The following is a 23,789-nucleotide window of genomic DNA, read 5'->3' on the forward strand; positions in this document are numbered from 1 at the left end:
AAGTTTTCTGTAAAACTTTTTTCTTTAATGGTGACTGCTTCATAGTCGCTGTAGATGAAGATTGGTGGTGGTCTCTCCACCCATTTGCCACCATCCTCATCCACATGAACCACAAGACGTGTGTGAGCTGTTCCTGCGTGTAACTTTTTCTATTGGGGTTTATCATCATCAGGATTGACAGGCTATATGAAGCACTTGTGTGAGGCAATGTTGACTATCTTTGCACTATTGTTGCATTCATTGAACCACATCGATATTGGTTGACTGCACATAGTTTTTCACTTTTTTTTGGTTGTTTTTTGTGAATGCATCAGATGGTGCACATAACTGTCCTCACTGTGGAACCACTGGTTGCAAAGGCGATAGCAGGAGGGGAGCGGGAGACTTACCTGGGGCCAGCTGATGTTTAGCTGTTACAAAGTCAGGAGAGTCTCTCACAGGGGTGGCATAATCTCTGCCATTACTTTTTCGATGGGTCTTCTGCTTTTAGAACATATAATGCAGTCGTGGCCATCATCTCCTGTGGTGTTTCCCTGTGACTGATATGCATCATGTATGTTTCAAAAATGTTGCAAATGATCATAGTGCGGTGCAACTCAGCTCCTCCAAGAAAGGAAAATCTGGATGTTGACTATCTAGTAGTGGCTCATAACTGACACTTAAGTACAATGACGAGAAATGAACCCAACAATTGGTTAAAGGTGGAGATTACTTTCGTCTTTTGCTTGGTAGTTAAGTGCAGCTGGCTAACTCCTATTTCAATTCTATCAGGCTTGTCCAATTGTACATCTGATACTCGATACCCATACTTGGTCACATTTTCCTCATTCACTTGTATTGAAGCCTTCAAGGCACATTCAACCAGGGTGGTGCGTTTCATCCAACAAAAGATTACTAAAAACAGTATGCTGCTTTGTGCTCCAGATTGGGGGGAAATGAGCTAACATTTACAAGGCTACAGTATAAAATGACTGCAATAATTTTGTCTATTTCTTTTGGAGAATTTTAAACCCAGGCACCACCCTTGTCAACATAGTAACATTTGGTTCCAATTAAATCTTATCAAGTTATTTTGAGTTGCTAAAAGTTCCTATTGTTACTAAAAGTTTGTCATTTTTCTAATAACTGTGTAATGATACATTTCAAATTCATGTATATGATTACAAGGAGGTCACTTTTAAACACAGTGACCTAAACTATTTTAACTACAATATTAGCAGCATGATGCAAACCAGCTGACATTATAAAGCATCATTTAAGTTTTTTTCTCAAAATAGTTAGAGAGGGTATGATTCGACATCTTTGGCGTACTGGCTCTCTCTTCTACTGTGTTTGACTTCTTTATGGCGGCTGTATGTTTTCTCCTTTTATATTTGAATACCACACCTTATTTACCATACTTACATCACTTATTAATTGACAGTACAAAACATTACTTTAAATTCAATACAATGGTGTTATAGAGAATTAAACTATATTTATAAAGGATTGCTGCATCAGTTTGAAGGGAAAAAATGCTATCAATGCAGGTCCTGTGTAATAAAAAAGTACAAGTAGCAAAAACTAGCTAAAAGTTACATTAAAATTCATATTTATGATGAAAGGAGGTCGTTTTTGAACACAGTGACTTAAACTATTTTAACTACAATATCAGCAGCATGATGCAAATCTGCTGACATTAAAAAGCATCATTTAAATTTTTCTCAAAATAGTTAGAGAGGGTATGATTTGACATCTTTCGCCTACCGGCTCTTTCTTCTACTGTGTTTGACTTCTTTACGAGGACTGTACATTTTCCCCTTTTATATTTGAATACCACACCTTATTTACCATACTTGCGTTACTTATTAATTGACAGTACAAAATGTTACTTAAAATTAAATTTAGAAATACACAAATACATGTTTCTAACATTTACAGATGGCTACACAGGCACACTCTTGAAAAAGTCAAAGTCTTTAAATTACCATGAATTAGAAACTTAATCCATGGTAAAGAAGATTTGCCACTTAAGGTTCAATGAGAGACACATCTTAATGGTGACATTGTTTACAGTGATGTAAACACTAGAATTAACATAGTAATGTCCTTAACTACAATAGCTTAACTGGTATTTCACTGCCATTACTTTGAAAGTTTGTGTTGAGGATAATTCATGATATAAACAATTGAAATAAAAACCCACTTAAAAGGGTTTGTATTGTCTTGAAATAAACAAAACAATGAGACGTCATTATCAGTCAGTGGTCATTAATAACACTGACATGCTCTTCAAATAAATGAACCTTAACAAATTTCTCCCAAAACTGTTGTCAAATTTAGAAATTTATGTAACCTTACTGATAAAAAAATCAGATTTTTGGGAGAAGTCCGTATACTTCCAAATGCCATGTCCAGAAATCTAACGTTTGCTTACGTTTTTTTTGTATTAACTTGCACAAATTTGCCTCAAAGTAAAACATTTAATACTTCCTCTTTCTTCACTAAGTCATTTCTTCCTTTCTTCTTCTCTCTCATTTTCTTGATTCCATTTTGACATTTGATATTTGGAAACTTGCTAGCTGAATATCATCGAGTTATTGTGAGATGCTTAAAGGTCCTCTTGGTACTAAAAGTTTGTCACTATTCTTCATCTGTGTGATATGATTCCAAGGAGGTCACATTAAAACACAGTGACATTAGACGAAGAGGGGTGGTGATCTCATGACCCATTTGCCACCATCCTCATCCACAAGAACCACAGGACGTGTGTGAGGTGACCCCATGCGTAACTTTTTAAATTTCGGTTCATCATCTCCAGGATCAACAGGCTATATGAAGCACTTGTGAGAGGCGATGTCGACCATCTTGGCACAATTGTTACATTCATTGAACCAAATTGATGTTTGGGTGTGGGTGATGGCACACTTTTTTTTACTTTTTGGACGCACACTTCATAGACGTTGCAACATTGTAGGTACTTTTTCTTTGGATCTCTCATTTTCTTGATTCCATTTTGACATTTGATATTTGGAAACTTGCTAGCTGAATATCATCGAGTTATTGTGAGATGCTTAAAGGTCCTCTTGGTACTAAAAGTTTGTCACTATTCTTTGTCACTATTCTTTTGTGAACACAGCAGATGGTGTGCATAACAGTCCTCACTGTGAAACCACCGCTTGCAAAGGTGACAGTGATAGGGGAGCAGCAAACTTGCCTGGAGCTGCAGCTGACATTTAGCTGTTACAAAGTCAGGAGAGTCTATTTGCTCACAGGAGTGGCATTGTCTTCCCTTGCATGGGTGGTTTTGTAGATCATCTTGATTGTACCCCCGGTTGCAATTTTGGCAGAAATACGATTTGGATAGAAATCCACTGTAGGAGTTACACCTGTGGTAGTGATTGGCTACCTTCATTAAGAGGATCTATTTGTGGGGCAGGTTTTTACCAGAGAAGATGATGCAGTGGTGAGTCCAGCAAGAATACCTTGATCTGGTACTCTGGTAAAGCATTGTGGAATTTTTGAAGTTCCGGAAGTCCATAAGGCCCCTGGGGGATACTGGCCAGTTGATGGAGTTCTTTGGCCAACTTGATCTGGATGGGACAACCCTCTATCAAATTAAAAATCTTGAAATCATCAACATATGTCTTCATTGTTTGGATCTGAGTCGGTGTCTTCATGGTCACAAAATTCTGCTACATTTCTTTCGCATCACATGTCTCCCTTCTTGGGTGCCTTAGTCTAATGTGGCAAACAGCAGTATCATGCTCAGCTTTCTCTGGCTTATCTCCGCCTAATCTCTACCACTGCTTTTTTGTAATGTGCACTTAGTGATTTTTTTATTGCAGCCTTTTATCATCGATGGGTCTTACGCTTTTAGAAGATGTAATACAGGAGCGGCCATCATCTCCTTTGTTGTTTCCCTGTGATTGATATGCATTGTGTATGTTTGAAAAATTTTGCAAACAATCATAGTGCGGTGCAACTCGGCTCCTCCGAGACAGGAAAATCTGGATGTTGGCGATCTAGTTGTGGCTTATAACTGATGCTTTGGTACAATGACGGGAAATGAACCCAACAATTGGTTAAAGGTAGACGTTGCTTTCATCTTTTGCTTGCTAGTTAAGTGCAGCTGGCTAACTCCTATTTCAATTCTATCAGGCTTGTCCAATCGTACATCTGATACTCAATACCCACACTTGGTCCCATTTTCCTCATTCACTTGTACTGAAGCCTTCAAGGCACGTTCAACCAGCGTGATGCATTTCATCCAACGAAAGATTACTAAAAACAGTATGCTGCTTTGTGCTTCCGATTTGGGGGAAATGAGCTAACATTTACAAGGTTGCAGTATAAAATGACTGCAATCATTTTTTCCCTTTTTTAAGAATTTTAACTGAGGCACCACTCTTGTCAACATAGTGTGATTTGGTTCCAATTAAATCTTATCAAGTTATTGTGAGATACTAAAGGTTCGTCTTGTTACTAAAAGTTTGTCATTTTTCTAATAACTGTGTAATGATAGAGTTCAAATTCATATATACAGTGGTTACAAGAAGGGTACATTTAAACACTATTTTAACTACAATATCAGCAACATGATGCAAATCTGCTGACATTATAAAGCATCATTTGAGTTTTTTTCTCAAAATAGTTAGGGAGGGTATGATTTGAAATCTTTGCCCTACCGGCTCTCTCTACTACTATGTTTGACTTCTTCATGGCGGCTGTACATTCTCTCCTTTTATATTTGAATACCACACCTTAATTATCATACTTACATTTCTTGGTAATAATGACAGTACAAAACATCAATAATGACAGTACAAAACATCACTTAAAATTCAATACAATGGTGTTCTAGAGAATTAAAATATATCTATAAAGGATTGCTGCATCAGTTTGAAGGGAAAAATGCTATCAATGCAGGTCCTGTGTAAAAAATAAATAATTAAAACTAGTAAAAAGTTACATTAAAATTAAGTAATCATAATAACGCATTGTACTTTCAATACTTATTTCATTATTTAATTACAATACTAACTCTAATTTCAATGTTTGAAGAACTTTTTTTATTTAATTAGCTTTGTAATTTACAAGATATCTCTTTTTCTTCCTGGGATTCTAATCTAATTTATAAGTTATTTTATGACTGTTATCAATCATCAATAAGAAAAGTCAAGGAAAAGTAGTGTACAAAAAAGGAAAACACATTCAGGAAAAGAAAGCTAAAAAGAAAACGGAAACAAACACACACATGTGTATGTGTCATGTAGTTTTGGATTTTGTAGGTCCTTTAATAAAATAAGATTCACAAACAATCTGTATTCATTCTTGATGACTAAGTGGAACGGTGCAAAAAGTTAGAGCAAACGAAACATGTCAGGGTGGGCAATTCTATGCTCAGCACCATTCTGGGGATACTTGGCCTGTTCATGAGAAATAATAGCAGCCAATCATTCTGCAAAAATTCATAAAATATTTAAAAGGATCGTTAATCTTTGTAATTTAATCTAGTCAGACAGCTGTGCAAGAACTTTGAACATTTAGTTTTCATTTCCTCATTGTTAAATTTAGAAATATACAAATATTTGTTTCTAACATTTACAAATGACTACACAGGTACACTCCTGAAAAAGTCAAAATATTTGAATTACTATGAATTAGAAACGTAATCCATGAGATGTGTAGTCTTTGTTTTAGAACATCAGTATCCAAACAAACTATCCTGTGGCAAGAAAATCAAACCTAATTCATCAAACTTTTGATTTAGCTCTTCTAGTTCTTGACAACAGAAACATTCATCGTCAGTAGGCATTGCTTCACAAACCCCACAAATAGACCATCGTGTCGAGCTGATTCGCGAACCATTTTCGTCGAGTTCACCGCCTTCTTGCTCGTCTTCCCCTCGTAAGTCACTCGGTCCTTCACCGGGAGGATATGTAACCTCGAAAAGAAACGGTTGTACGCTCATGGTTGCGATCAAGTGGGCAATAAATAGGTGAATAAATGCCCAGAAAATACAAAGATTTGTGTTGCCGTCTGTTGCAAAATAAACAAGCTTCCCCATATCATACGTCACAACTTACTGCTACAAGCCGCTGACAATAATTACGAGCCCACAGTGTTTAAGCTCAAAAAGCGGGAAAAACTCAACTTTAAACCAAATTATCAAAGAAAAGAAACCCAACAGACAAATAACCACCAAAACTTGATTTTACATGTCTTAGACTTCTTAAAACTACAATATAAAAAAGTATTGAATTTTGGCCTCAGTTCTCCTTTAACTTAATCAAATTTGCCATTTTTTTTACAAATAAGTAAAGCAAAATGTTAAATACTACTCCTCTCAGTAGTCATATACGCTCCGTTGGGCCGTAACCAATCAGGAGCCAGGGATTGTACCACGTGACCAGTTTTTTCCCGTACATTCTCTTAAATTTTCAAATCCAAGATGGCCCCTTTGGTAGCAAAACATGGCGCCCATGCCCAAATAAGGGCAACATGTCCAAATAAGGAGATAGACCGGAAGTGAGTTTCAAAATTGATTTTTATTGATGACAGGAAGTAAAAAATTACAATGGTGTGTATCCGTATGGAAACGACATGAAAGTGTTCGTGTCTACGACGCGTTTGTCGAAGACGAGTCCGTAGCGTTTAGTCCGTGTGATGACTCTGAGATGTTTGGTGGCTGGGTTTCTCCAGAAGAAGTTGGGGTTGACGACGTGGATGTTGCGTTGTTCATCCTCGAGAGGTTGTGTGAGTTCGTCGAGTAGATTTTGTCGCATGACGTCATAATTGAGTTGGCGTGATCCTCGTACATTGAGTGAGAAGCCTCGGACTTTGCAGCAGACTTTACCTTGGTGGGTTCTGTATCCGTAATTTTTGGGTCCAGCGGCAGTGAAATCTGTGATGAAATCGCCGTCGTCGAGTTCGTTGGTCATCTCGCCCAGGTAATCGCCTAGGGGGACATCGGCTTGACCTGGTTTGTGCGAGTAGATGACGGAGTTGGTGTCAAAGTAGAGAACTTGTTGTTTTAATTGTTCCAGGTAGCTGTATAATTTGAGACGCGCCCAGCAGGTGGTGAAAGCGGCGACGAAGATGTTGATTCGTCCGTTATCGGGTTGATTGTCTTTGAGTTCGCTGTGGACGACCTCTAGGGCTTCGTCGTTGGCGATTCTGACTTGTCGTATGTCGTTGAAGGGATTGGAAACGAGGTCGAAGAGTTGCGTGGCATTGTAGACGACTTGGGTAGTGGGTTTGTGTAGGTTTTCGCCGAACTTGCCCCAGAAGGAGTTGAGCATGAGTTTGGCGGTGGCTTTGCGTCCTGGATTTTTCTGGATCATGGTCGGATCGAGAGCGATGCCTTCTTTCTGTTGGTATTGTTGCACGTACCGTGCCTTGTCTTCGGGGGTGTGACACCAGTTCGGGTAGCCAGCGGATTCCTGTTTAATTTTTAGCCAGGTGTTCACGTAATCGGCGAAGAGTCCTTTACGGCGTTGTTCTGGCGGGAAATGGTGGACTTCGTGTATCTTGTTGAGCGTGTATCCCGTGGCAACGGCTTTCTGGATTTCGGGTATGCACCAGGTCCCTCGTAGCATACGTTGCTCGGCCGTGTGAGGGCAGCAATGCGATTTCTCTAGGAGGGGTTTGGTCATTTCGTGTTCCACGCACGATCGGCAGAGTGGGAAGGTGAGTTTACCTCCGTGTCGAAAAGGTAGAACGGGGTGGTATAGTTCGTGAGGCGGTAGTATGTCCACTTTGGCCATACCGAAGTACTGGTGGATGTCTTGATTTTCGGGGTTGACAATGACTTGCGGGTGTCCTACGGGGTATTCGCCTTCCTTGTTGGCCCAGGGGTAGAGCGAGGTCACGTCGACGTACTTGGTTTTTTCTCCTTGGGTCATGTCGGTCACGTGATGCAGTTTGACAGCGTTCGTGCGCCCTCCGAAGGCTTCTCTGGGTTCGAGCGGTTCGACGATTTCGAACGTGTCTAGGAACCGACGGAGATCAGGGTCGGTTTTGACTTCTAGGTCCCAGTCGCATTCCCATTTGATGCAGAGCTGGTAGCCTTGGCGACTGAGAAGGTCGTGTTTACGGAGTGTGGACTCGTAGACTTCATGTAGCGTGCGATCGGTGTGACAGATGGGATATCTGTCGCGTTTGATAGGGAAACAGCGTGGACATCCGTGCCATAGACATCCATGGAATTCGTAGACGGTTCGAGTGTCTGGATCGTATCCGTCCACGAGTTGATTGGCTAGTCGGATTTCACCTCCGTTTCGCACGGTGCGTATACGATCGCCTTGGTCTGTGTGTTGTAACGAGTGTTCTTGCCAGGCTAGCCATTTCAGGGCTTTGACGGACTGATTGGATCGGGCGCCGTGCCATCCTCGAGGGGGTCTGGAGGCGATGGTGTTGAGCGGGACGAGTTTCTTTCGCCAGAATCGGTTGCAGGCGGAGGCGATGGTGACGCATTTCTCCACGGGGTCAAAGTCCGATTTTTGTTTGAACTCTTGCCGGAACTTTTGACAGCCTGCTTTGAGGAGTTTGACGTCCGACTCGCAGTAGGCTTCCATTTCTTGTCGTAAGACGAAATGGTAGTTATCGTTGACTTTCTCTTGGTACCACTGTTCGAATTCGGCTTTCTTTTTGGCGGACATGCCGTCGGGATCGTACATGTCTCTCGGTGGCATGGGTCCTTCGTACTCTTGATTTTCTAGGGTGTTGAATTTGTGCGGGAAGAATCCCTTGCACAGTTCGTGGATTCCGAAGGTGGCGGGAAAGTTGGCCAGCGGGAATGGGAGAAAGCAGAGGGAATCTTTGAAAGTCAGTCTGTCGGATCTCAGGGACAGTATCTTGGTGCCAACGGTGTTTTGGTCTGTGACTTCTCGATGCGTGGCGTAACAGTGTTGCAAGATGAACATCCCGTCGTAGCCTTTGAGATTGTGAAAGAGTACGATGACGTCCCGATCGTCTCCGTCCACGTTGACGGCGAGTGATTCGAGGTGGTCAAACATGTCGGCGGTGCAGGTGGGACCGTAGAAGGAGCAGAATTGATCCTCTTCATCGTCTTCTAGGCAGAGTAGAATGGGTGTCTGATTCCCTTCGGCGTCGGTGATGGCTTCGTAGTCGCAGTACACTTGAAGGGGCGGATCTCTGGCTACCCAGACGCGTGTGTCTGGATCATTGGGTTCGGGTTCTTCGAAGGGTCGACCTTTGACTTCGTCGCGTGGCACGCGTTTCTTTTTGGGTTCGTCTTCGTCTTCGGGGATGCGTTGGATGTAACATCGGTGCGTCGGCAGAAAGACTTTCTTTTCGCAGATGTGGCATTCGCCCCATCCGCACTGGTGATCGGGGGTGAAACGGTCACCTCCTCGCCTGTTCCTATCTTTTGGTTCGTAGACGTGGCAACAGTCAGGACTCTTTTTGTAAGTGTCGCAGATGGAGGGGATGTTCAAGCTCCGCCGTTGCAGGTGGTAGTTGTAGCATTGGGCTCCGAAGAATTTTCTGTGGCATAATCGGCAGATGGAGGTGGGTTCGGGAAACTTGCCTCGTGCTAGGGGTCGTTTGGCTTCGAGGAAATCGGGGCAGTCCTTTCGTTTGCAGGCGGGACACCATTTACCGTAGCAGGGATGATTTTTAAAGTCGTCGTGATCGAATCCTCGATTGCATTCGTCGCAGAAGTAGGATTTGTTAAGGAATCCCTTAAACGAGTTACATCCGTCGTAGTGACTGTCTTCTTTGATGAGACGAATGATCTTGTCCGAGGGTTCGGGTCCCGCGTAGATGAGCATGTGGGGCGGATCGATGGAAAGGACCTTGAGTTGGTAGCTGGGTAACGCGGCCTGAAACTGCTGCAGTTCGGGAATGCCGCAAGGTCCTTCGGGGACGTGGGCTAGACGGTGGAGTTCTTTGGCCAATCGTTCTTGGACGGGTCGTCCCTGTTTGAGATTGTGGTAATCTTGGTCTCGAGTATTCATGTCAGCGTCTACCAGGGCTTTCATGGTGACGATAGCGCGAGCGCAGCATAGATTGTCTTTGTTTTGAATGGTCACGCGCAACTTTTTGACGATTCCGCGTACGGCCGCACAACTCGGTTTGTATCGTTTTCCGTGCCCGCGCCCACGACCTGGGGTGCGTATGAAGGTGGTTTCCATGGTAAACGTGTCGTCGGGGGTGAATTCTTCGTTGGAATTGAGTTTGGCCGCGAGAGACTGGAGATAAGTGTCTAGTCTTTCACTCCCTTCTTCAAATTCGCGCACGGTGAAAGTGGTGGATTGAAAGGCGTGCGTGAAGGCACTGGACTGCATGGTGAAATGGACCGTGGAGTTGGGTGTCAGGGTAGGATCGTGAGTGATTTGTTGCTCGATGGATCGTTGAAGGGCCTGAGTCAATTCTTGACCTAGATTGTCCCTGGGAGTCACGTCTCTGTGTTGTCTGAGTGTGGCTTCGTACCGTTGTTTGTTGAGGACGTTTCTCCAGTTACGTCGAGCGCCTACGGGTCTTAATTCAAATTCTAGGAGGGGTCTTGTATTGCTACCACCTCCGGTTTGGATCATCACTCGATCGAGAGCCGGATCGAACATCCAGTCGTCATCGTCGTCGAAGGGGAAGGCTTCGTCGTGGGTCCGTCTGTTCTGTGAAGACATGAAATGAGACAAAATGTTACGAACATCGCTTTTTTTATTCAACATCATCTGAGAATGCATACGCTATTTTGTCATTTACATCACGGAGTGCGTCTTTGAAATTATATCCTAAAAAGACTTTCTTTTCGCTGTTATGAATGTCTACATAATGACCGTGGATGGTCATGTGATCAGGCTTGAATCGCCCGTACATCTCATTACAAGCGTCGAAATCGCATTTTTTGGTTCTTAATTCTATGTGACCGTAACCCCAGCGTATTTTCAGTATATCGTAACATACAATTTCCTCGTGAAGTTTGTTCAATAGTTCATTGTTCCTGCGGTCGAATATGTGTTGCCAGGTTGCTAAGTCAATCACGTAACACTTTAGTTCTTCCGGTAGCCTATCCCAGTGACTCTGTAAGAGAGTGGGAACGCTTTCTTAACCACCTATTCTGAGCGTATTTAGTGGAGCGGTAAGCTACGGGGTAGATGAAAGTCTTTTCTTGGGGGGCGCGTTCCATAGCATCTTCGTAATATTCGGCTAAATACGTTTTTTGAGGTTTATCGTCAATGTCAATGTAACATCCATATATTCTTTTAAATGCGAATCTGTCTATTCTCTCCTTTCCTGGCTAAGTGCATGATGTAGTCCTGTAGTTCATGAGGTAATCGATCCCAGTCATTCTGTGGGGGGTGAGGATATCAATCTCTTAACGTCTGGTATTCTGAGATAAGCATTGTCTAACCCGTACCCTAAAAATATGACTCGCTTAAAGTTGCGTTCGTCCGTGTAGATTCCATTCACGAGCATGTGCTTGTTGTTCATTCCTGGAATTCTTTCTTCGTGACAATAATCTAACAGACATGTCTCTAGAACTACTTGGATTGCTCCTAGTCCCCATTCTGCTTTGAGCTGAGCGAGGGCTTGTATCTCGTTACAAAGGTCTCTCCTAATTTCACGTTCGCGTCTCTCGACGAGAGATTGGGACTCTCTGAGGTAAAGGATATAGGTCTGTATCTCATGGGGAAGACAATCCCAGTGGCTCTGTAATTAAATGGAACGTAATCACGGAGAATGATAGGTGGGGTGTCGATCATGATGGGTCTCGGCTTGAATGGTACGGGTTTCGGCCTGCCTAACCATGCAGCCATTCTGAGTGCTTTTCCAAGTTCCCTGTCGTAAGCGAGTTGGGACTTGGCTAGTGAGATGATGTACGCTTGGATCTCCGGCGGTAACCAATCCCAGTAACTCTATGAAAAGAAGGCGATGAACAAGGCGTGACAAAGATGCCGTGATAATTTGTAACCGCAAAACACAACGAAACAAAATCTCAAGTCCAAACGGAGGTAGAACTCTAGGGTAAAGGAGGCGACGACGAGTCTCAGTTCCATGGGGTCAGTTGTCCAGGGATGCTACGAACGAGGTTACGTAACACGGGGTGTGACAGATCATGCAGTACAACTTCTCAGCGGTCACTCCCTTGTTCATCAACTGATCATCGAGTTCCCTGACGAAGCAATCGAAATGCATGTAGTGACGACAGCACTTGGTACGAGCGCAGGTTTCGGTTCTAAGGATGACCTTCTTACATAGGCTGCATGTTATACTCACTGCTTCATGTTGATCCATCTGTTGGTTCATCTCGTCGGTCAGCTCTTCTGCCATGATTTTTTTCCAGCGCTCGATACAAGTCAAAAACTCAGAGTGACCTGAACGGTTCGAACCGATCTTTTTTATACCTACGGTAAAATTGGATCCCAGGTGACACTCGACCCGGACCCAGTCTCCGACCGAGAGGGGGGATACCCCCTATCCCCCTGGTCTGCCTAGATCACGTGATGTCGCCCTTTTTCGTTTGATTGGTGCATGATGGGCATAAAGCGAGATGCGCATTTTGGCATTTTTCGGTTTTTTGGTGATGGAGACCGAATCCGGGCACGTCAGTCGCCGCCGAACTCGAAGTCAGTCTCCCGAGGGATCACCGAGACGAGGACGTCGTCGGCGTCGTGCCCGTTCACACGATGACGACGCACCACCGAGACGCAGTCGTCGCCTTCGGGGTCAGATACCCGAAGAAACCGATTCAACAAGTGTGTTTTATTTGTCAGAGAGACATTCACATTGATTCTCTGGCATCATGCCGACGTACTCCTTGCTGTGGCGTGTTCATGCATCGGCGATGCTACTGGGAGATGGATAGACGGTCTATGACCTGCGGCAACTGCCGACGCGTGATCGTCGATGGTCAGGCTGAGGTCGTGTTGGAAACCGACGAGGAAATGGAGGAAGAGGATAACGATGAGGAGCCCCCGTCAACGGCAGGTACGAATGGTCATTTAGTTAGAATGGCTCGAGAGTTGGAGCGATATCGCAGTGAGGGTAGACCTTATCACTTTCATCACGAGGGCTCGTACCTGTGGAATGATTTACCGTATGCCATCGACCCCAGCATTTGGATACGTTATTATACCTTCATCGGAAATTTCGTGACTCTGTATCGGGATCGAGACCTGTACATTCACGGATGTGTGCGTCTCCCCGTGGAACCGACCCGAGAGATTAGAAGTTATCTGTACCGTCTGTTCATTTACAACACTCCGTACTATACGTATAACTTGATCCGAATTCAAAGGTTCAGGCTCTACTTCAGGCGCGTGGAGAGACAAAGGGATATTGAGATTCGAGAGCTGTGTCTCTTACCCTTTCCCGGTGGCCCCTCGTTTTACCACGAGGACGGACTATGGACCTGACACTCTTTTTTCGTTTTTTCGCAGTGGACACTCATCGCAGAATGATTCATGACCACCTTGCTAATATGAGGGACCTTGGAAAACCCTTCGAGACGCACAATTCCTTGACGCGTTCGTGGAATCATTTGCCTTATCACCTTCCTGTCACGGTGTGGTTCCAGTACTACCGCGAGATGGAGAACTTTGTGCGATCCTCGGAGTTTCGAAGTCCCATGTACATTCACGGCACCGTATTCTTTCCCTTTAGTGTCATTTCGTACGATCATATACGCATCGAGGTGTATCGCATGTTTTATTTCAATACCCCTTTCTCGGTGTTCGAATTCACCTCCAGAATTAGGTTTCGGTTGTTATTCATCTCTTCGACGACGTTCGGGGATCAAATAAGGATCGAACGTTTGTTTGTGACATCGAATGCCTCGGATACTCTGTACCACAATGGCATGGTGTGCGAGACTTGAAGAAGAAAACAAAAGAGACTCTTTTTTTGAAAAAACAACAAAGCGTGTAACTTTAATTACAACAATAAAGTTTACAAATTTCCAACGTTTTTTCTTGCCTTAGGCAGAGTCATATTTCAGTCCCTTTCTCCAGGGTTCGAAATCTTCCCATCCTTCTTGTAACTTTTCTGCTTCTGTCTTCTTGGACTTCTTGTACGTCTTGCCCTTGGCTTTGCCTTTGGGACTGTAACCACTGTCGTCGTCTATGTATTTCTCGGCGACACCGATGGATCTTAAGAACTCTTTTTGCGCTTCGGTCATGAGTTTACCTGGGGCTGATTTGGCAGCAGTTGGTTTGGGTGGTACGGGTGGCTTCTTGCCTGGGGCTGATTTGGCAGCAGATGGTTTTGTATATTTGAACTCCTTTTTGAAACCTGACGTGGAAGGTGTGGCGGGTTCTTGTTTGATGACCACGGGGGCTGCGGGGGGTTGGTTGACTCCCTTCATGATCTGTTTCAACAGACGTTCGACGGGTGCGTCGGCCATGCCTTCGGGTTCTATCGTTCCTTGGTACGTGGGAGTGCCGCGTACGCCCGTCCGTATACGTTTCACCAGTTTGACTTCATCGTTTGCCATGGGTTTGGTCATCTTGACGGCCATGCTGGCGGGGATACGTTTGTCTTTCAGGATGAGATCTTCTTCGGCGGCCAAACGTCCCGCTTTGTTCAACAAGGCGCTCTGGGTGATCTTCCCCTTGTAATAATCTTGCAAACGATTGAATTCGTGAACGGGTACCATCATGACTTCGTTCATACCTTAGGCTGACTCAGGGTCGTGTCGGGAAACTCGGACAATTCTCTCAAGGCCGTCTCGTAACAGTCTTGCCAGTACCGTATGGATTCGTCTTTCTTTTCCAACTCAAGTTCAAGACTTTGAACTGTTCGCTTGCCTTTACCGCACTCCCTGCACAACTCGATGCACCCACCGGGCGGTGTGGTATCTCGTTTCGTTTGACAGGTTTGGCAGAAGTCACTGAACTTTAAAGCCATGTACTCTTGATACAGGTCGTGGTACTTCTTGTTCAAGTAATCGTACGAGTCTTTCCATCGGGCTTCGCGACGATTGGCATCTTGCAACAACTGCACGAGTTTAGGAATGGTATTGTTGGACTCGTCTTCTCTCGGTGGGAAATTGGGTATGACGTCGATCCCCTCCAAAGGGTAACCGTCTTCGCCGCGTCCTTTCACCGTACACAACATGCTTTGAAACAACCGTGTAATCCGCTCCAGAACCCCGCTCCGTTCTGACTCAGGAGATGCTCTCTTCGACGCTTGAGAGAGTTTTTGCGTCTACCCACTTCGCGCAGAACCTTTTTATGTCTTTTCAGTTTCCCATAAGTCGTTGCGTCGATGGGGATCCTCTTTTTCAGCAAATTGAGAACCATCTCGCTGATGGCGTTGATCTGATCTCTGTCGGCGTAATGCAACATCCGTTGACGTTTGTTCCGATTGGCTTCTTTCAGGACGCCCGTCAAGAAACGACGTTGTCGTCGCAACCGCTTCATCGTTCGCGTCTAACGTCCGGTGGGTCCGTCACGCTCTTTTATCTCAAAAGTCTTCGAGAAGGTTCAACACCGTACCGGCCACGGTGGTGATAAGTTTACCAAGACCCTTTCCCCTTTGGACCCTCCTCCTTCTTCCTACTCCCACTCGACGTCTCCTTCGCCTTCGTCTCACCATGACGTGTTCTGACACGCACGCGCTTTTCCCATTGAATGACGTAGGCAAGTGATCACGTGTCCTTTTTATAGAGGCACGTCTGAACGTTTCAGAACCAACCACTTTTCCATCGCGGAGTCACTCTTCTTCGAATGTCTGTATAATGCTTCCATCCTTGTTTCAATTTTTCTCTATTCAAACCGCTAGTTAAACTGTCGAGAAACCCTTTTCCCGTTTGGGCCCTCCTTCTTCTACGTACTCCCACTCGCCGTCGTCTCCTTCGACTTCTCCTCGCCATGTCGGGTTTCCACCTTGAAATGATTCACGAAGGGATCGCATGTCCGTTTTTATACAGGCGCGTGAACGAATCGTGTTTCGTAGTCTCGATGGTACCGGTCGTACGTGGGAGGTGTGAAATCCGTCACCACGTCGTCCAACGTTTGCATCTTGATCAAAAACCCATCCAATTCCTCCACTCTGCCCAGAGCGTAGTTCCGCAGTTCAGTCAACGTCTTTTCGTACGTCGTGTAAGCGAATTGGGTCATGTCCATCTTGAGCGAATACTTCTTTAATTCGTTCCATCCTTTCAGCACAGTGGCCAAAGCCGTCAATCCTACCGCCACGTACCCGTCTTTCCACACGGATCCCACGACAATGCTCGCTGCCGCAGTCAGTAAGGCCAGTCCGTTGAGAATGGCGTTGCACAATTTGTAGTAACCGAACATCTGCCTTCGACACCACCAATACTTGTGGTAGAAAGCGTACAGTCCATCCAAACGTCTCAACATGTCCAAATCCACCACAGAGGTAAAAGGTTCATCCAATAAACAGACCGAAGTACTCATGACTCTTTTCCAACCACTGCCAAACGTAGTCTGACTTTCTGTCGGGACGTTCGATCCTTTTAGCTTGTTGCTTGTATTCCCAGATGTCGTCCTTGAAGGCGGTTTCTACGGATTGGTTCAGGATATCCTGGACTTGTCTGTAACTATCGCACTCGTCCGCGATACGTTTCATGTCTTCGTGATCCATGCTGGTCGCATCCCAGTAAGAGCGGGAGCATCGACATAGATGCAGGAAGTACGGGAACCACTTGACTTCGCTTCTCATCATGTTGACGTTCTCAGTTTCGTACACTGGTCGAATTGCGAGTCACCGTAGGACGTTGTCCGTTCTTATAGGTAGTCGTGATCGTATTCGTAGTGGTGATGCCTGCGATTCGTCGACCGGCTGCCGTCTGTTGTTGTTGGCGCAAAATCTCCTCCAATTGTTGCTGCATCTGGGCTTGGTCTAGAACACGGGTGCCTTGCCTTCTTCTTCCTCCACGACCCGATCGAATCGACGAAGGCGGTGTGGAGTCACCACCACTTCCACCTCCACCACTTCCGCCTCCTCCGCCTCCGCCTCCGCCTCCGCCTCTGCCTCTGCCTCTGCCTCTGCCTCTTCCACTGCTACCACTAGCGCTACTTCTTCTGCGGCTTCCGGAATCACTGGAGGACGTCGGTGTATTTTGACGTGGGACGCGTCTGGGTCGTTTCCCTCCTCGAACGGCTCGTGCCAAAGGGGTGGACATTGTTATCCTGGGTGCCCCGACACCCGACGTGACATTGGTGCGCGACACCGATCCAGCACTACCGACACCCACCGTGACGTTGGTCTGTGGCGCAACCGAGCCTGCGGTGCCTACTCCGACGGGCGAGACATTGGGTAGGGGCGGTGTTGCCAGTGACGATCGCGGTGAAGGAGGCGTGTTCTGACTCGTACCCACACCTGCTGCAGACGGAACGGGTGTACTCGTTCGAGCCAATGGAGTCCAAGGTGAGTAATCTTCCAGAGCCGAGAAGTTGAAATCGTCACTACCATAAGAGCTCATTTTTATCCATGTACCTCTCTCTTTCTATCTTCTTCTCGGCGAGTTCTCGTTGTTTATGAACCAAATAGTCGAAACCTTCACCGTTATATGCGTTTATGATGGACCGTACATGACGGTAACTCTCGCATTCCGTGACCTGTCTCATCGGTTCGTAGTCCAGCTCATGGGGATTCATGCAGTATTTGAGTCTGGTCTTGCATAGGATGATGAATAGCGGAAACCACTCGACTTCGCTCCTCAACATGACGGGGTTGCAAACTGATGGCATCGTACGAATCCTTCGTCTTTTAATACGTGGCTGAGAACGCGTTGATCGTCCTGACTGGCTGGATGAAGATCCAATAGCATGTATCCGTAAGGTCTATCGGTGACCTTGCGAAACGTGTCCAACACCTCCTGCCATTGCGTGGGAAACGATTGCAGAAGTAAATTTCGTATCCCCAACTGATCCCGAGGGTTCTTGAAAGCCGCGATGTAATGAGCGTTACGGGAAATGGTCTTGGCGAATTTTCCATTGGGGAATAGATCCTGACACAAGTAAATCACCGTGATGTTCCGATGATGCGAGTGTTTGGTGAAGAGATCCAACACGCGCTTGTCGTTACTGCCCTCGTCCATCAGGTCGTCCAAGACCAACACACCCCCTCCAGGAAACCATCGGGGTAACTGGTCGCTGTCGGGGATGCCTTCGTAAAACTTGACCCCACCTTTCTTGAGCTTTTGGAAACCGTCTTGCCACGATCCGTAGCAGTAATGAATACTCTTCGGTGTTTGTTGGAACAAGTCGCCGTTCTCCAAGAGCAGTTTGGTCGTGAACACCGTCTTGCCGCACCCCGACGGACCAGCTATCAACAAACTCGACGGTGTGTGAAATCGAAACGCTTTGCGTCGTTCCATGATCTTGAAATGGTCCAGGGTCTAGAGACGTTCCGTTTTTATCCGAACAACTTGGCCAATGGGGTCTTGACGGCAGGGATGCGTTTCAATAGACCCAATAGGGTGACCTTACGATTGAAACAGATGGGTTTTTTCTTGGCACGACTCTTGGCAGGGGCTCTCTGTGTTTTCGCGAATTTTCCCACTTGGAATTTCCTGGCGTACCACGCTTTTCCCCTCTTGATCTTGGTCATGGCTCTCTTGGCAGCGGCTCTCTTGGGACGCTTGGGAGGAGCCGATCTCCTTTTTTGAGGTTTTTTCTTGACGAATTTACTCAAGTCTCCAAACTTGTCTTCGTACCAATGTCTCTTTTTCATTCTTCTTTTCCTATCTTCTTTCACGGAAAGCTTTGGCTTGGCGGGTGCGGCTCTCTTGGGTTTCCTGCGCGTGGTCACCGTCGCGGGTAATTCGCCGGTGTCCAGGACGGACGGCGGTTGAAAAGACACTTGTCTTTTGGCGGGTTGAAGTATTTTCAGATTGAGCTTCCGTTTTGGCGGTTGGTTTTTCTTGAAATGAGCCTCACTGGGTTGAGGCGTCTTTCCACCCGCTTTTCCATAGCGTTTCTCTAACCTGGCTATCACGTCGTCCAAATGTCTATGCCCTTGAAACTGAAGAGCCATGACTACCACACAACCTCTTTTTTCAAAATGAACACCTTTTATTCACACAGCTTACTTTATAACAAATGACGCACTCCTCTGGAGGAACCGCACGTGTCCTGGTGACACGTGGTTTTACAAATCTTGCGCCAATCCAATTCGTCCACGATCAGACGTTCTAACATCTGTCCTACTTTACGATCGTTCTCCACAAACTCGTTTTTCTTAAAACGATTCAAGAACTCGTTCATGTCACGACCTTCGGCTCGGTCGATCAGGAACATTAGGGCGTAACTACCGCAACTCTGACTGAACAGAGACTGTAGACTCTTGCCGTTGTGAATCTGGTACTTGAAATGACGGTCCAACCAGGCTTGGATCGGTCCGGCGGTTCCGTACGTGTCCAACGATAGACCGTAACTGTCCAGGATCTCGCACTTGTTCTTGTCTGCCCACAAAGCGATCCAATGAAATCCCGGTTTGTCGTGAGGGTCCGTGTTCACGATGTAAGCGGTCGGTCCCTCTTGAGGTACTGTCCTCGGAAGCCGATCGCAAGGGACCGTGCCGTGAAAAACACAGCAGAGTGACGGATTCGTCCGTGCCAAATAATCCAACTGTAAATTATTCAAGGCTACTGTCTCCATTTTTTTCTTCTTTCTTCTCACTGGTACACGTCGTAGAGGACGACTCGGTTCTCGTTGATCTCCAGCATGTTCTCGAATTCGCCGTACAACAAGATGGTCAGGTTTGAGCCTGGATTGTCTGCAAAATCGATCACCAGACGCAGTTCACCTTCCTGCTGGGGGTTCAACACTGGACTGTCCAAACATCCATTGGCCGTGTTATCAAATACAAACAGGTTGCATCTCTTGCCGTGTCCCCAGTCCTCTTTCTGGACCATGTTTCCTTTTCCTCTGCACAAAGCCCCTGAGGCTTTGAGGAATCTTTGGTAACCTCTCAGATCTGTACTGGTATCGTCGTGTTTGAGCTCCAAGGTCTCGTAGGGGTACTCTTCACCTCTCACCAGTTGTTTGATGGAAGAGAGATTGAATTGTTCAAAACTGAACGGATTGATGGTAATAGTTCCATTGAAGGCTGTTTGTTTCATCAACACCACCACTAACCGATTAGGCAATTTACTGTGGAAAGGATTGCTGCACTCGAAATGACGATTGTCGTTGGGATGCGAGTAAGTGCGAATTTCACCTCTCACCGTGGGGTAAGTAGCCACTCTTCCGCCTTTCATGCTGGTCATGAGTTCTCGGTACACTGAGGGAGTCACTCTCACTTGAGATAGGAACAATCTCACTTTCACGTCGGCTTCAGTCAGTCTGAGACTATCGGCACCAGCCCATCGGACTGTCCACAGAGCCGGGGCATTGAAGTACATGTCGATCTGGATCTGTACACCGGGTACCAGTAACTTGCTGAGATAAAACACTTCCAGGTAAGGTTTGAACCTCAAAGTCACTCTCTTTCCACCAAAAAACTGAATTCGACTTTGAACCATGTTCTTGAGATCTTGGGGTAAAGCAGCATAATCGGCGTGAGCAGGATCCAACTTATTGGCTGTCATCACATCGGCTTCTCCGCGACTGGGTACACCGAGACAATTGTACCAACCCTCGGGTGCTAGGATCGTGTCACCGTCTCGGTCGTGGTTCAACAACGCTTTGATGTAGGCTTTGTAGTGGTAAGTATCGGTCTGGGGGCTGATGAGAGTCCCATTCAATCTCACATTGATCTGTTTGAAGAGGGTGTGGACCAGATTGTTGGCGAGTCCTAGAAGAGTCGCTTGTGCCATATTACCTCCGCCAGCCAGCTTGACAGCCAACTCCACTTCGAAGAAACTCTCGTTCAAGTCGATGAAGTCTTCTTGAGGATCGATTTGGAAGGTCACCGGGTTGATCCCCGTATTGAACGGATTGATTCTCACCTCACGTCGCGACGACATGCTGAGATCCGTGGGAGGCGTGGTGAACAGGTCCAGGCGAGGGTTACGAACCCCCGCCGATCTAGCGTGAGCCACGAGGTCCGTCATCGTCGTCTACGGCGTCTTTTTCGTCGTTGAAAGCTTCTCAGTGCCGACTTTACCCAACGGTAGTCTGGGAGTTTTGAACGTCTCCGGAAGAGCGAACCCCCTTTATACGTATGTATCCCTCCGGGGAGACGTCTCACGCGTCTCGAGTAGATGGGAATCATGATCCAAACAGGTCTTTTCTTCTTCTCTTACCACCAAACACGCGTTGGAACTCTTCCGTCGCTTTACGTTTCCCGGAGCGTATGGCTCCCCGCTTTAACCCGGCGAGTGCACCTTTCCAATTGGGCTTTCCTCCTTTGCCACCCGATTTTAAACCTTTCAGACCCTCCATGGCCGATTCTTTCAGAACGTCCTTGAGAATGCCGGGACCGCGTTTCTTGATGCCTTTCCAAACCTGACCGAATATGCCAGATCCCGATTGGTATCCGTCGGGATGAAACCGTACCAAAGATCCCCCGATCATGATTTCATAAAGTGTAACGTCACGATCGTATTGCCGTCTCCAAAGGTCGTCAGTTCTCCAGTTGCCTCAGCCACTTGCACCTCTATAATGTCCAGTACCTCATTGCGCACGAGAATATATTGAACGTGAACGGGTTCGAAGTACTGAGTACCTTCGCCTCTTCGAATCAAGTTGACCTGTCTCAGTAAATCCGTGACTTGATTTCCCACCACACTTCTACCTCCCGCGTTAGTGTAGACGAGCACGGATCGCGACCTGTCTCCCATCACCATCTCGAAGGCTTCGTTCAGGTTCATAAAACGCCAATTGCAATAGATGCTGAGTGTTAAAAAATCGTCATCTCCTCTATCCGAGTGAACATTCCAAAAGACATTTTCCGTCTTTGTCTTTTATGTCCCCTTGGGCGCTGAGGTCCGGAATGACATCGTCGTCAAATTCTACGTGCAAGTTAGGTCCCAGATCGTAACCACCGCCGTCTTTCTTTTCGAGCCACCCCATTTTCAAAGCCAGTTTGGCAACGATGTTCAATTCGGGGATCATACTGGTAGGACATACGATGTCTTTGTTGTCCATGACTAGGTCTTCACCATCCCACTTGAACTTGACGTAGGATCTCTTCCCGTCGGTTCCGACATATTTGGCTCCAAATCTGGGACCGCCGAACGCGAAGATGCGTTGTCGCTCGAAATAGGCGATCATGGATTTCATGAGTCCAACACCGTTCACGTCGTGGAAAACCTTTTTGAGTTCATCCTCGCTGAAGTAAGCTTCCGCATAAATGATGCGAGCATTCGGATCATATCGCCTCCAGCTCGTATGGGTCAAGGTGGTAGTGGTGGGACCCTCAGGACCGAAGAAGGTAGGCAGCGTCACGCGCGCATCTGGCATGGAGATGCTAAACAACCCCACTTTCCATCCATGTCCCTCTAGGTGTATGGGATTGGGTAACCTGATCTTGAAACTGTTCGACTTGTTCTCCGGAAACTCGTTCTTACTGCTGTTACTGGGTAAGCTGATGTAAAAATCACTCATCCTCTCTCTTGAAATGCAACGTGATCGTGGTCACACCCGACGCAAAGTCCACCAGTCGTCCGTCTTCGTCGGACACTTCAGTCTCGATAATGTCCAAAACGGCTGTACGCACCGGTAGATATAGGATGTGTCTCGGTTGAAGGTCGACCACGTCCGGATTGTAACGCACTTGTTTCAACATGTCCGTGACTTGATTTCCCGTCACCATACTCTGTCCCACATTCGAATACACGAACAAGGAACGACGATTGTCACCAAACGCTTCTGCGTAACTGCGATCCAGGTCCGTGAAGACCCAATTGATGAAACAACTCAAACGTAAGGTGTCCGGGTCGATCTTGTAAAATAGTTCGTCTCCGTCGTTCTGTCCTATGATCAAGTCCGTGGCCGTGGGGACGACTCCATTGGGAAATTCTTTCCTCAGGTGGGGTCCCAAGACGTAACCCGGTTGTCCGTTCTGTAATTTTCCCATCTTGACCCATTTCATCTTCTTGGCCAATTCGAGGCCGATGTTCATCTGAGGGTAGACGCGTTTACCATTGATCAGGAGACTGCGCCACGTTCTCGAATTGTCCAGGACGCATTCTCCATGCTCGGCCCGATGCATGACCGTGTACAGCAATTCGTTGGGACTGTCTTTCTTGTACAGGGTCACGTCGACATCCGTTCGATCTCCCAACCTATGCAGGTATCGATCACGTATCATGTTCATTAACTCGGTACCACTCCTCGGCGTGAATTCCAAATCGCCTTCTCGCGTCACTCCAGGGACCCGCGTGTATAGGTTTATGGACGCGTTCACCATATCGATCCACCAGAATTCAAACAGAATAGATCTCTTCAAACCCATCTTACGTGTCGCGGACGGAAACGAGAGGTCGCTGATACCCACTTTCCAGTCAGGTTCTCTCAAATGCAACGGGTTCGGCAGACGGTTCTTGAAACTGTTGGCCCTGTTGTCCGCGAACTCGCTCGTGCTGGCATTGCTCATCAACTGCACGTAAAAGTCTTTCATTTTTTCGTCTTGGGCTTTTGGGTCACGTACAAGCCCCTTTTATCCACCCAACTGTCGTACTTGACTGGCCAACCTTTCCAATGCACCAAGACTTTATCCCCTTTTCGTTTGACGATCTTGTCGATGCGGAACAGATCGTCGTCTTTCACGTCCACCTTTTGCAAATCCTGCACGTAAAACGTACCCTCGACCGCCGTACCGTCCCATTCTTCCACCTTGTACGTGGTGACCCTCCCAGGACGCACCCTCCGTATCACAAACACCTCTTCGGTCCATCTGGGTAAATACCCTTTCTTGAATTGACGGAA

General features: G+C 46.3%; 6 protein-coding genes and 1 long non-coding RNA gene across 7 annotated transcripts in view; 2 read left to right on the forward strand and 5 right to left on the reverse strand.

Moving 5' to 3' along the window:
• Positions 1 to 23,789, forward strand: part of LOC149098555 (uncharacterized) — an 84,833-nt gene that overhangs the window by 8,952 nt on the left and 52,092 nt on the right. The gene's annotated exons all lie outside the window — the stretch shown is intronic.
• LOC149098557 (uncharacterized) lies at positions 2,679 to 10,657 on the reverse strand. The gene is made up of 5 exons (XM_089277899.1): positions 7,682 to 10,657; positions 6,839 to 6,961; positions 5,728 to 6,021; positions 3,465 to 3,589; positions 2,679 to 2,810 (listed from the first exon to the last, which is right to left on the reverse strand). Exons 1-5 carry the CDS (start codon positions 10,629 to 10,631, stop codon positions 2,679 to 2,681), a joined length of 3,624 nt encoding a protein of 1,207 aa, XP_089134025.1. The 5' UTR covers positions 10,632 to 10,657.
• Positions 11,209 to 13,910, forward strand: LOC149098558 (uncharacterized). The gene is made up of 2 exons (XM_089277205.1): positions 11,209 to 12,936; positions 13,389 to 13,910. The coding sequence occupies exons 1-2, from the start codon at positions 12,636 to 12,638 to the stop codon at positions 13,823 to 13,825; spliced, it is 738 nt and encodes a 245-aa protein (XP_089133331.1). The 5' UTR covers positions 11,209 to 12,635; the 3' UTR covers positions 13,826 to 13,910.
• Positions 15,870 to 16,585, reverse strand: LOC149098559 (uncharacterized). Its single transcript, XM_089277208.1, has one exon. The coding sequence runs from the start codon at positions 16,365 to 16,367 to the stop codon at positions 15,870 to 15,872; it is 498 nt and encodes a 165-aa protein (XP_089133334.1). The 5' UTR covers positions 16,368 to 16,585.
• LOC149098560 (uncharacterized) lies at positions 16,582 to 17,403 on the reverse strand. Its single transcript, XM_089277204.1, has one exon. It carries the CDS (start codon positions 17,393 to 17,395, stop codon positions 16,646 to 16,648), a length of 750 nt encoding a protein of 249 aa, XP_089133330.1. The 5' UTR covers positions 17,396 to 17,403; the 3' UTR covers positions 16,582 to 16,645.
• LOC149098561 (uncharacterized) lies at positions 17,542 to 18,630 on the reverse strand. Its single transcript, XM_089277207.1, has one exon. It carries the CDS (start codon positions 18,290 to 18,292, stop codon positions 17,633 to 17,635), a length of 660 nt encoding a protein of 219 aa, XP_089133333.1. The 5' UTR covers positions 18,293 to 18,630; the 3' UTR covers positions 17,542 to 17,632.
• On the reverse strand, positions 19,574 to 20,971 carry LOC149098562 (uncharacterized protein F54H12.2-like). Its single transcript, XM_089277201.1, has one exon. The coding sequence runs from the start codon at positions 20,969 to 20,971 to the stop codon at positions 19,592 to 19,594; it is 1,380 nt and encodes a 459-aa protein (XP_089133327.1). The 3' UTR covers positions 19,574 to 19,591.

The sequence above is a fragment of the Orbicella faveolata genome, unplaced genomic scaffold (genome assembly GCF_042242905.1).
Source record: "Orbicella faveolata isolate gen_17 unplaced genomic scaffold, um_ofav_v1 contig_46, whole genome shotgun sequence".
Classification (NCBI taxonomy): Eukaryota; Metazoa; Cnidaria; class Anthozoa; order Scleractinia; family Merulinidae; genus Orbicella; species Orbicella faveolata.

What these genes read in the sequence shown, in the direction of transcription:
- LOC149098559 (XM_089277208.1), bottom strand. Translation starts at nt 16,367, where the DNA reads ATGAGTACTTCGGTCTGTTTATTGGATGAACCTTTTACCTCTGTGGTG.
- LOC149098561 (XM_089277207.1), bottom strand. Translation starts at nt 18,292, where the DNA reads ATGGAACGACGCAAAGCGTTTCGATTTCACACACCGTCGAGTTTGTTG.
- LOC149098562 (XM_089277201.1), bottom strand. Translation starts at nt 20,971, where the DNA reads ATGACGGACCTCGTGGCTCACGCTAGATCGGCGGGGGTTCGTAACCCT.
- LOC149098558 (XM_089277205.1), top strand. Translation starts at nt 12,636, where the DNA reads ATGACGACGCACCACCGAGACGCAGTCGTCGCCTTCGGGGTCAGATAC. An exon ending in GGAGCCCCCGTCAACGGCAG is followed by an intron (nt 12,937 to 13,388) that starts GTACGAATGGTC and finishes GTTTTTTCGCAG; the next exon opens with TGGACACTCATCGCAGAATG.
- LOC149098557 (XM_089277899.1), bottom strand. Translation starts at nt 10,631, where the DNA reads ATGTCTTCACAGAACAGACGGACCCACGACGAAGCCTTCCCCTTCGAC. An exon ending in TCTACCTTTTCGACACGGAG is followed by an intron (nt 6,962 to 7,681) that starts GTAAACTCACCT and finishes CGCACAAACCAG; the next exon opens with GTCAAGCCGATGTCCCCCTA. An exon ending in TACCAGAGTACCAGATCAAG is followed by an intron (nt 2,811 to 3,464) that starts GTATTCTTGCTG and finishes TGCTTCATATAG; the next exon opens with CCTGTTGATCCTGGAGATGA.
- LOC149098560 (XM_089277204.1), bottom strand. Translation starts at nt 17,395, where the DNA reads ATGAGCTCTTATGGTAGTGACGATTTCAACTTCTCGGCTCTGGAAGAT.